The 12620-nt window shown below is 33.3% G+C and overlaps 4 protein-coding genes across 5 annotated transcripts; 2 read left to right on the forward strand and 2 right to left on the reverse strand.

The window, feature by feature from the left end:
• The first annotated feature begins 26 nt into the window (after window positions 1-26).
• Window positions 27-2379, forward strand: LOC113791434 (uncharacterized). Its single transcript, XM_027341218.2, has one exon. The coding sequence runs from the start codon at window positions 83-85 to the stop codon at window positions 2306-2308; it is 2226 nt and encodes a 741-aa protein (XP_027197019.1). The 5' UTR covers window positions 27-82; the 3' UTR covers window positions 2309-2379.
• LOC113791442 (uncharacterized) lies at window positions 2309-3547 on the reverse strand. The gene is made up of 2 exons (XM_027341225.2): window positions 3259-3547; window positions 2309-3201 (listed from the first exon to the last, which is right to left on the reverse strand). Exons 1-2 carry the CDS (start codon window positions 3503-3505, stop codon window positions 2546-2548), a joined length of 903 nt encoding a protein of 300 aa, XP_027197026.1. The 5' UTR covers window positions 3506-3547; the 3' UTR covers window positions 2309-2545.
• A 126-nt stretch (window positions 3548-3673) lies between these two features.
• On the reverse strand, window positions 3674-6253 carry LOC113791437 (uncharacterized). Of its 2 annotated transcripts, none has more exons than XM_075825010.1 (3): window positions 6013-6253; window positions 4946-5201; window positions 3674-4874 (listed from the first exon to the last, which is right to left on the reverse strand). In XM_075825010.1, exons 2-3 carry the CDS (start codon window positions 5076-5078, stop codon window positions 3793-3795), a joined length of 1215 nt encoding a protein of 404 aa, XP_075681125.1. In that variant the 5' UTR covers window positions 5079-5201; window positions 6013-6253; the 3' UTR covers window positions 3674-3792. The 2 variants fall into 2 exon arrangements, with proteins under 2 accessions (XP_075681125.1, XP_075681126.1); XM_075825011.1 differs by lacking the exon at window positions 6013-6253 and adding an exon at window positions 5616-5965.
• A 3757-nt stretch (window positions 6254-10010) lies between these two features.
• On the forward strand, window positions 10011-11563 carry LOC113791441 (uncharacterized). The gene is made up of 2 exons (XM_027341224.2): window positions 10011-10171; window positions 10243-11563. The coding sequence occupies exons 1-2, from the start codon at window positions 10163-10165 to the stop codon at window positions 11146-11148; spliced, it is 915 nt and encodes a 304-aa protein (XP_027197025.1). The 5' UTR covers window positions 10011-10162; the 3' UTR covers window positions 11149-11563.
• The last annotated feature ends 1057 nt before the right edge of the window (window positions 11564-12620 follow it).

The raw sequence follows: 12620 nt of genomic DNA on the forward strand, positions 1-12620 counted from the left end.
AAAAACACTTTCATCTTTATGGTGATATTTGCTGCGTGGTTTTAGATTGAATTTTCTTTTCGATATATACAAAAGAAAAGAAATGTTCAATTTTATCATTTTATTTACAATGATGATGAAAATGGCTTTGACCATCAACATTGGTCAAACTATCAACCAAATCGAACAATTCTGTTTTGATGATTCACATCATATTAAAGCTATGTTTATGATGGGTGATTATCTTGTTTTTCGAATGAATACCGAAACATTATATGGATTATATCATTGGAAAAATGGTCATTTATTATCTAGTGTTTGGCATCAACAAGATATATTTGTTAATGTTTCAGCTCAACATTATAATCTTGATTATTTGACCACAATGGATTTATGTCAATTATTTACCTTAGTGTCGCCATCTGTTAATCAACAGACAAGACATAATGGTCCAATTTTTAATGATAATATTGTTCATTCGTTAGCATCCGATTTGCAAAAAATGATTATTGATCCTGATCCAATGAAAGGTGTCAATGATGTGAATAGCCATCAGTTTCGTCAAGTTTCATTGAGCAAGGAGCCTTATGTAGATGACAAAGGACATGGTGACATCAAAACCCAACTAGAAATGTTTGAAGCCCGATTGCGTACTTTTTCCGATCGATTAATACAACCATCGCCTCGATTAACGTCGAAACAATCATCTTGTGGTGGTCAACTTATTGTGGCTACATTTTGCCATTCTCAACGTTCATTCGAGAATGACATATGCCATGACTCAGTTAGCCAAACTGATCAACAAAAATGCTGGCCTAAAACAATGTTCTTTCAATATATTACTAGCGATGATCCTGCCCATCCGTTTCGGCTTTTACCGATTCCGTTCAAGTACAGTCTCATTTCCAATCTATTGTCATTGCGAGGCTTGTTTCAAATGTCTGATCCTCGTCGATTTGTGCAGATATCAAGTAGACTTAGATGTCACAACGATCAGGCTGTTATGGCTCGCACATTGATGGACGTGATCGACTTACATCGCGATGATCTGATTAGCGGTTTCCATCTAGATCAATTTGATTTTCTTCAAAGTAGAACGATTCCCGGTCATCTTGATTATTTAGACTCAACGAAAATCTCTATGGCAGAATTCTTTAATTGTTTTGGCAATTCTTCGGCTATACGACTTCCATTAGCCTTGCAATATGATCACCGACAATCACAACTAATTGCCGATCAGATTGTCAAAGTTACTTCTACTACTGCTGATCCAACTTATGAATCGCCGATAGTCAACAATCTGATTGTCAAAAGTCATTCTCGACGACAATCCAAAAGAAAAATCAAATTTCATTCGACGACCACACAATCGACTGAAATAACAACTTCAGAATTTTCACAGTTCAATCAACGAAAGAAGCGACGATCTTCAACATCAACCGAAATAAACCACAAAAAAGAAATTGAGCAATTTTGGTCAATGGCAACAATTAAAACAACAACCACGTACATTTCTAGTGATAACAAAAAACGATTTGACCAAAATTGGTGGCGGGAATATAATTCTTTTGATATGGAATCAGAAGAAAAACCTGAAACTACAACATATGATGACTATGCAGAAACCGAAACAGATATCTCAACTAAAATAAACTGGTATCAACAGTTCCAAAATAATAATAGATCCAAATTGTTCATCATTATTCTAATAATTATTCTTGTGATAGCTGGATGTTTAATGCGTCTTGGCCGTTCTGAAGCGAAAGAAAAAGACGTCTTTTTTCATCGAAAAAAATCAAGAAAGCATCCCAGTATTCGTAAAAACAAGTCTAAATCTTTCAGTAAAAAAAGAAGTCATCGTAGGGCTTCACGTTTGACTCAAATTAAACAAAATGTACAAATTGATGATCCATTAAAAATGGATCATAATGATCATAATGATATCATTGTAATTGATGTGGAAAAAATTCAGCAATCTAATATGCTTGATCTAACATTAACTAATCGAATTCAAACAATGGTAGATGAATCGCGAATTATTACCAAAATGATGAATCAACCTTACAAGGCTATCTATGATACAGTTTCATCGATTCGAATGTCTCCGAAACCTGAAGAATCACCGCCATCATCAGCTACGATTCGGTCATTATTATCAGAATCACCACCACTTGAGCCGATGATTGAAGCTGGTGATGATGAAAGAATTCATTTTAATAATTCATTAAAACCTGCCATCAATGATCCAATTTATGGGGATATTGATGATAATAATGTCAAAATGATGTACATATTACATCGATTAGCTAAAAGTCTACACGCATCATGATTAGTTTGTTTTTTTTTGCTATTTATTGATTTGATAAAAAAACATTAATAAAAAAATTCCTTGTCAACTAATTCATGCTTATATATTTGGCAAAGGAATTGTGTTCATAAAACATGCTTTTAAGAGTTGTATGCGTGGATAATAAAATATAAGTAAATGTTGATGATTATATTATATATGGAAAAATGTAGGTTTTGGATTTGAAAAAAAAGGTAGATGACATGCAATCAATGATTTTTAACTTCGAAATCGTAATATCCGACCTAGGTATGTTGGCCATAGAATGACCAATGCAGCCAATGCAACTAAAACTACCACGAAAATTCCCCATACTTGAAGATCTTCTAATACACAAGTGGTAGAATGAAGAGCCAGCTTTTGTTTTGGTAAAAATTGTTCGCCATCATCGTCATCGTCTTCCTCATTACTGAATTGATCATAACGACTAATTGATGGCGTTCGTGACATACGAGTGGTCGCTTGTGTGGTCGGTGTATGCGATACAAATGGTGATGATCTACGAGTGAAATTACGTAATCGCTCCTGTTGTTTGGCATACATTTCTTGCAAAAGACGACCAACAAAATTTTCTTTACTGGATGTTTTTTCTTTATCGAGATCGTCTTCTTCGTCCAGCTCTTCAGCCTCTTCATCATCATCGTCTTTTTCTTCATCATCCATTTGATCATCATCATCTTCATCTTCTTCTTCACCTTCATCAAGTTCACGTTCCTTTGATTTGGATTTACGTTTACGTCGAAGGTAATCGTCGAGGAATTGAAGATGATCTGAGTATTGGCAACTTATTTGTTGGCTTGGATTTTTGGTTTTTCGTCGAAGATAACCATTGTACAGAGACCGTATAGAGCGCCATTTGTATTGACATTTGTCAACTAATCAAATGTAATTAATTAATCAATGAAATTCTGATTAAAAAATGATTAACTTACCTGGTTGTTTTAAGATTCTAGACACTTCGTTCCAAGCACGCTGGCGTTGACGATATTGTTGATATTCGGGCAATAATTCATCGTAGAGAACAGGACGTTGTTTAACCAATTCGATCAATTTGAAAGGATCTACTTTATTGTCGGCCATATTGGTCATTATTGAAATTTTTGGTATTTTCGAATTCATAAAATGATCTATGCCAATATCACCAATGAAGTGCACACACACACAAACACATACACACATACTTGGCCATTTGCTTCAGAGAGCTTTATGGCCGTGGAAAAAAATCCAACCGAAATTGGCAACTATCATCGTATGAAAACGTACAACATACGGATGTCTTGTGATGATCGTCTTTTGACTAGTTTATACATTGTTCCATAAGTAAATTTTTATCATTATGGATGGTAATGAATCAAGATAATTAGGATAATTTATTTAAATAATTAAATTATGTAATATGTTGGCTATACATTCTATATCACAGATAAAATATGGAAAAAGAAATGAATTACAATGTCAGTATTCAATTAACGTAAGTCTTGTGGAGCAAGATTAGTGCTACCCGGTGGACAATGTGGCGTTATGATTGGTATCAAACTGGCCAATGATGGTGGTGAAGTTGAGTATTGACGCATTGTTACTTCGGTTAGAAGATGCCAGATTTTGGTCATTATTTCTAAGCGATTAGTCACCGAAAATGATTTTAATTTCATTGCTACGTAATCGGCAAAGATGTCCATTTCGGATCCTGTTAAATCGTCAGCGGTTGTAGGGGTCCATTTGGATAAATTATTGTGATGATGTCGATTATGATTATGGTGGTGTACATCGAAACAGATAAGCATCGATTCAGGAGCTTCCAATGTGATTCGTTTCATTTTTTCACCACCGTTCGATGTTGACGATACGGTAATGGCTTTCTTAACATTGTTCAAATCAAAACAACCATTATTTTCATGATGGTCTCTATCATCGTCCAATTCTTGTTTGTTCACAGCTTTAAATTTCTTTGAACAATGTTGAACTTCGTCCATTTCATCATAATCATCGTCTTGTTGTTCATCATCTTCATGATCATTATCGTCACAGGTTTCTACATCAACAAGATTAGGCTCCGAAATTTTTGCCTTGCCATACGAGGAGGTACCATTTGATTTTCGATGTTGAACAGTAGTTGTTCGTTCAAATGATGATAAAGAACCAGATCTGGTACGTTTTGTTGCCATCGAAAGATTCATTATTGAATGTGTTGGTGATGAATTTTGGCCACCATTATTGTCATAATAGTCAACATGGCTAACACCACTTTGATTAGAATTGGATAAATCATGATCATCATTTGATTTCATTGTTGTTAATGTCATTAAAAATGCTGCATCAGTTGCCGAAAGAATATCCTTATCGGTTAAATGATGTATCGAATTATTATTATCGTTTGAATGAATTGAAACGGAACTTGAATAACGATTACGTTTAAGATATTGTTTAAGGAAAGCCATTTCATCAGCATGAATCCATTTGGTACGTGGTTTTTTCATACGTTTCAATTTATTCAAATAGGTATTGAATGCAGTTCGTAATGAATTCCATTTAGTTTTACATTCGCTAACTGGAGAAAAAAATTATTCAATTTTTAAGAATTTTCAAGAATTTTTTTTGTTTATAAAATTCAAAACTTACCGGAAGCATTCATTTCCAATGCAATTTCTGACCAATTACGTTCGGCAATCAATTTATTATTATAATCTTCCATTTCAAAATTATAAAGCATAGGTCTTGCTTTTATCAAACGTATCAATTTATGTGTATGCATCGTTCTTTTTTTGGTTTTTTAAATTTTAAAAAACTTTCGTAAGATTCTTTCGAATCGCTATGTGTGTGTGTTCACAGGACCAGCGTCAAATTTGAAATGAAATAAAATGATAGAAAAACAAACCTAAACAAGATGAAAACAAAACAAAAAAAATTTTTTGCTTGCTTGAATCTTGACAGTGTAATTCATTTTTTTTCTTCTTTTACTTTGTACATTCATTTATTCATACATTCATTCATTTCCCAAATGATGATGATCATCATCATCGCCATCATCATCATCATCATCATCATTATCATTTGCTGCCAATGTTGAATAACGAAAATGGTTGATGATGATGATGATGATGATCATCATCATATTCAGTCACATAGCAAATGAATCGCTACACGGCCATCATCATCATCATTAAATTTGTTGTTGTTGTTGCAATCGGTTTTTTTTTTTTTTTTTTTTTTTTTTTTTTGGTTGTCGATGTATGGTGCGCTCGGGACTTGACCAAACTCTATCAACGAATGAGAGAGAATAGCTACGAACCAGAACAACCATATAGAAAGTTTGAAAGAAACGAAAGCCCATTTTGTTTTGTGGTGGTCGTCATCATCATCATCGTTGTATAATGAAAACAGGCAGCTATACAGTATGATCGTGGGTTTTTTTTTGGGTAATCATTATTATGATGATGATGATGATGATTATGATGATGATGATGATGATGGCGGTGATGACGATCATCATCATCAACATAATCATCGTCATCATCATCATCATGATGATCGGCGGCCGTAATCACCATCATCATCATCATCATTTCAATTGCTATTATAATAGTCGAATCTATATTGGCCAATGATGATGATGATGATTATGAACCGTCCAAGTCTGGTGTGATGAGGCAAGAAAAAAAATGAAATAATAAAAAGGCAAATCTCACATTGACAATGGATCTAAAATATCTGTCGTTTGGTTCATTGTCTATGTTGTTTTTTTTTGAAAATAAAATGACGATATAGATGTTAGATGTGTATGTTGTATGTTTGTTCCATTCATGATGTTCATCATCATGTTGATCAGAGTCATTTTGATTCGTTTGCTTGTTTGTAATGGATGATGAGGATTTTTTTGGGGGGGAAGAGAGAGGGTTTCGTTTCAATTCATTTTTTTTTTTTTTTTTTGTTGGGGGCAAACTTAATGATGATGATGATGATGATCATCATCATTATTAAACAACCGATGATGATAATGATGATGATCATGATGAAGAAAATGACTATGAACAACAAAAAAAAACAGCAACAAAAAACAACGAACGAACGAACGAAATCAACATACAGGCCAAATAGATGATCAAATTGATGATGATGATTGTTTCAAGTCATCATCATCATCATCATTGCTTCAAAAATGATGATGATGATGATTTTGGTTGCTGTTATCAATTTTTTTTTAATACTAAGGATTCTTGCCAACCTTGATGGTAGATTGTAAAAAAATGCCCCTTCATTCATTCATTCATTCATTCATTGAATGTCACATGATGGAATGTTTGATCCATTCTACATACAAATGGATGACAGCTTGCCTGTCTGGCTGCTGCAAAAATAAAAAAAAATATATTCTTTAATGACCATTATCATCATTATTATCATCATCATCATAATGATGATAATCAACGTTCATCATTCGTTTCGTTTCATTTAATCAACGCGCCCATTTTTGTTTTCTCTACTTTACTCTATACTATCTCATTATTTTCAACCAAAAAGAAAATCCAAGCTTTGAATGATTTTTCACATTATCAACTGCTGTCTGCTGTTGTATATATGTGGGAAAAAAAGATGTTTTTTGAAAAAAAGAAATCCTCAAATTGTTCCAATCGTTACACATAGATGATGCTACAATCTAGGTATAGAATGAAAATAACAGATCTGATGAATTGAATTGATGAGGCTTTTTGGGTTTTCTTATAAACAAACAAACAAACATTCATCCATTATAAATCAGTTTGGGTGGAGAAGAATACATTTATCGATAAATGATGGATCAATAAAGATTTGAAAACACCATCATTTAATTGTCTGATCCATAAATAACAGGTCAATCCGATTGATTGATTGGTTTATTTTTGACTTGTCATTTTGTTCAAATGTTTCCTTCTATCGGCATTAATCTTCATTTTTTTCAAAAACTTAGTATTTTTTGGGGGGGGATCAACATTGAATGAATGATTTTACAAGATGTAACAAACAATCAAAGCTAATCATCATCATCATCTTATTGATGATGATCTCAAAATAACCAAAAAAAACTAAAAAACAAACTAAATTACACACATTGGCAGTGTACCATCTACCGGTGTGTTTGTGTTTATCGTATATCGGTTATAAATATCGGCCACGATCATTTTCTGGCTAACTTGAACAAGTATCGATCATTTTCGAGGTAATGTTATCAGGAAATGTTATCATTTTTTAAATTATTATCAACAAAGATATCACTATCTTATCATTGATTCGATTGTTTGATTGGTTGATAGGAGTTACAAATGGGTTAAAAATGACCTGCACACCACACCACACACACACACCATTTTGACCACTGCCCATTTGAATATACAAGGTTTTCGATAAGCTTCTCCGATTTTTACATATAAACCTATGGTCTCGACCGTATAGAAATTCATTTTTTTCTGTCCAGTCACAATTAATGTCATATCATTTTCAACAAAAAAACATTATGTTATCATCAATACAAAATATATTGCTAATTTTTTGGACAATTTCCAGCCAAATGGATTCAATTTTAACCATTTCATCATTATGGTCAAAACGTTCATCATTATCAACGTTTAATGATGGAAATACCGTGCAAACAATAAATCCAATGATTTATCCAAAATATTTAATATTGATTACAACAATATTGATAACTGGCATTCATCAATTATTTGCTATTTGTTTATTTAATATAATCAAAATTTTCTGTCATTCAAATATTAATATTATTGAACAAATTGATCAAAATATGATCAATATGTATGATTATTAGAATTTTTTTTAAAAAGCAAATTTCAATAAAAATCCATTTTTTTCTCGTTTGATTTTCAAATCCATAATTCCTTAATTTGTTGTTGTTGTTTTTGATGTTTTGTTTGTTGTTTGTCTCACTTGTCCAGCTGATCCAATGATCATGACGTTTATGATAACAAAAAAAACAGAAAAAGACAGGAAGGCTATTTTTATCAAAATAACAAATCTGCATTGCAAATGTGGTCCCAAAAAAAACAACAACAACAACAAATGGTTGATTGCAACAAGAAAATCATATTTTTATATGTAAAGGAAAAAAAAAAGAATCGGTATTTTCTTCTTCTTCTTCTTCTTTCAAGCCATGAAGTTTATGATGAAACAAGTCAACAACAAACAAAAAAACAAGGTGTATATTCAATTGGAAAATGAACGAAAAAAACAAAAAGAAAATCAAACACGACAGCATCATTCACCACCACATTATCATCATCATCATTTATGACGGGTAGATTTTATAAAACAAAATACAAGGCACGATGATGATGATGATGATCCGGAACCAGGAAACGAATCCAAACTAGCCCGACTGTTGTTGTTGTTGCATGGCTTTGCTTTGCTTGATGAACACAAATTAGTGGCGTTAGCACATTTTATGTGTTATGATAATGTGGTTTTCTGTCGATGTCCATCATCATGATGATGATGATGATGATGATTATGATCGTATTTGGCTTAGATTTGATACATATCCATTTAATTCATTCGTTTTGGGAGAACAATGGGATCTCTTCTCATTTGCATCATTTACCAAAAGCATAATAAATTGCAACCGATATATTTTTGCCAGAAGCATCAAATTTGAATAGGATTTAAATATTTGGATTTGCCTTGGCATATAAAAAAAAATGAAAACAACAACCAATAATGACCATCAACCAACTAGCCAGCCAGCCAGTAAAAAATGGTTATTTGTTGTTGTTGTTGTTGTTGTTGACCAGCTAATATGACATTCGAACCATACAATCAATTGCTTAAGGCAAATTTTCAAATTTCACATCAATTCAATAAGATCATCATCATCTGATTTTTGTTTTGAAAATAAAAACATTGATGAAACCATTTCCTCGTTGATTAAACAACTTTATCAAATGAAAATAAAATCTGTAAAATGGATTTTGTGTGTGTGTGTGTGTGTGTGTGTGTTTGTGTGATGGTTTTTGCGATCCTTATCAAAATGGCATTTATATTGCTAAATTTTTTTTATTTTAAATTCGCCCATTTCAATCATTTGAAACTCATCATCATTTGTGTCTTGAGATCAACGGTCATATGCGGAACAAAATACTCAGTAACTCTTTTTTTTTCTTTTTAAAAAAAATACAAGGGTCTTTAGTAATTGAATCAATTGAAAGATTCCTGATTCCTTGTTCGTGATCAAATGTAAAGCAGAAAAAAAAAGAAAAACAAACAAAATGATGATGATGATGATGATGATACAGGAAACATTCGATTAATTTGATTTGATTTTAAAAAGAACATGTCGATAATTAATGAGAAACGATAACAAATAAGTACTAAATAATTAATTGTAATAAAGTTATCCGGCTTTTGGCACTGGTCGGTGGGGTTTTTGTTGTTGTTATTGTTGATGTACTTACTTATGTCGAAGTTTTAAATGTTGGCTTGTTTAAAGTCAATCAATTCGATGAATAGTGAATGAATGAATGAATGAAAGGGAAACCTGTCCGATATGGATCTGGCATGTTTGCCCGAAATAGACAGGTAAAGAGAAAGTGGGACTGGCATTATTTGGATTGGATTGAATTGTTGAGAGAACGGTCGATCCTTTTGGATAATGATTTGCGGATAAGAGGATACTAAACAAAACTGACTGACTGACTAACTAACCAGACCGTTGTATCGTCAGATTGTTGTACCAATCGTATAAATAGCCATAGTCAAACCGTAATCCTTTCAAACATCATTTGAAACATTCAAACAGATCACATCGTTCATCGTTCAAGAAAAAAAAATCATCAAATAACTCATTCAACAATGATTCAGGTAATTGAGTTTATATATTCTATCTGGTTATTCTTAATGTTTTGGGTCTGTTTTATTTGTTTTCCATTCAGTCAATTATATCAGTATGCCTTTTGTTGGCTAGCACTTGCCACGCTGGTGGATACGGCGGAAGTGGCGGATCTAGCTTTGGTGGTAGTCTTCTTGGTGGTGGCGGTGGTGGCTCTTACGGTTCTGGAGGAAGCGGTGGCGGTTCCGTACAACCAGTATCAGGTTTTGGTGGTGGCCCTGTTACAGCAGCTGTACAATCTTCACATACAGTTGAAATCCGTCACGTCAATGTACCAATGGAATTACCTCAACCACAAATTGTTGAAGTCGAAGCTGGTAATTTACCACTTACCATCCATTTCAAATCAGCATCCAGCGCTTTGAACGTCGTACAAACTCATCAGCCAGGTCTTGCAGGTGAAGCTCAACACACCACATCTGAAGATGAACCGCATCGATTAGTACACGAAGTTACCAAGCCAGTTATCCAAGAAGTTCGTGAAATCATTACACCATATCGAAGAGTTATTCAGGAAATTAAACCAGTCCAAGAAGAAATTCAGACCATCATTGCCAAAGGTGAACCACGTGGCAATATGCAATCTAGTGATTATGGTTCTGGTTTAGGCAGTGGACTCAAAGGTGGTTTAAGTGGCCAATATGCTGCAGCTGCTTCGAATCAACCAACCAGTTCAATTACACGAGCTTCTTCTTCATCAAGTAAATTATCAGGCAGCTCATCAAGCCCATCATCAGGTTCAGTGTCTTACTTCAATGATGGTTTATCCGGCGTTTCATTTGCACAAGCATCCTCTCCATCAAGCGGCTCTTCTTCATCATCAACTAGCGGAACCAAAAGTTCACCAGTTTCACAATCGACAGGTGGATCATCGATTCGAATTCTTGAAGGTGGCAATAGTCGATCCAGTGGTATGAGCACCATCAACGCTTACAAATCCCGTGCCTAAACTGTTTTCAATCGATCAAGCCTTTCACTCAACCCAGTCCAGTCACGCTATATCAAATAGCATCATCATCATCTTCATCATCATCATCATTATCATGTACGCGCACAAAAAAAAAATAAAATAAATCATCTCCTTTCCCTTTATTGCTCTCGATTCGTTACTTGATCATCATCAGTGATCGGGCATCAAAAATCGAGTGATTTTTTTTTGCCTTCTAAAATCCGGTGCTTCTAAAATGAAGTCGGTTTTTTTTTGGTTGGATTAAAACTCGCAATTCTCATCAAAACACACAACGACAATGATAAAAGGCATCAAATAGGTGTGCCCTATCACATTGATCGTAAGTGAATTTATCCATCTCATTATTATTGTTGTATTGTTATATTGAAGAAATAAAATCTCATTGTTTCGTTCATTTATTCATGCATTCATTCATTCGAATTTGAAACTCGTTGCTATTGTTATTTGTTGGAAAGTTAATCTAAAAATAAACCATTTTAATCGCTTCAGTACATCAAACTATCTGAATTGAATGAATGAATGAAATGGACATTAATGTCCATCTGCTTGATATGTTGACCAAAACAGTTTTTAGATTAAAATCAGATAGATATAGGTGATCGATTCTGAAACAGAAAATATCGAATGATTTTTTTGTCAAATAAATAGATTATATATTCGAATACAGTGGTACCTCGGTTAACGAACACCTCGATTAACGAAATTTTCGGTTAACGACGATGGGTCAGGAGAAAAAATTACCTCAGTTAACGATGATTTTTTCGGTTAACGACGATTTAAAAAATCAATTTTTGATTTTTTCAACAAAGACAACATCCTACTTATGAGAATTGATACCTAATCAAGAAATTTCATGAAAATTACAAGTTCCAAATATAATAATCGCTAGCCGAAAATGATTCTTTTGGTTGAACAAATCTGAATTCCCTTATTCAGTTATGATTACTAACGATTCAAAATTCGCTTGCTTAACGATGATCACTAACAAATCAAAATTCATTTGTTTGAAGATCATCACTAAAATCCAAATTCACTTGTTCGAAGATCATCACTGAAAATCCAAATTTCTAACCAAGCAATGATCACTGAAAATCTAAATTCACTAACCAAGCAATGATCACTGAAAATCTAAATTCACTAACCAAGCAATGATCACTGAAAATCCAAATTCACTAACCAAGCAATGATCACTGAAAATCCAAATTCACTAACAAGCAATGATCACTGAAAATCCAAATTCACTTGCTTAACGATGGTCACTAACAAATCCAAATTCACTAACCAAGCAATGATTTGGATTTGTTAGTGACCATCGTTAAGCAAGTGAATTTGGATTTGTTAGTGACCATCGTTAAGCAAGTGAATTTGGATTTTCAGTGATCATTGCTTGGTTAGTGAATTTGATTTTCAGTGATCATTGCTTGGTTAGTGAATTTAGATTTTCAGTGATC

The sequence above is a fragment of the Dermatophagoides pteronyssinus genome, unplaced genomic scaffold (genome assembly GCF_027571235.1).
Source record: "Dermatophagoides pteronyssinus isolate colony J.1.1.1.1 unplaced genomic scaffold, Derpt_VIB-CSIC_2022.12 sq0003, whole genome shotgun sequence".
NCBI classification, from domain to species: domain Eukaryota; kingdom Metazoa; phylum Arthropoda; class Arachnida; order Sarcoptiformes; family Pyroglyphidae; genus Dermatophagoides; species Dermatophagoides pteronyssinus.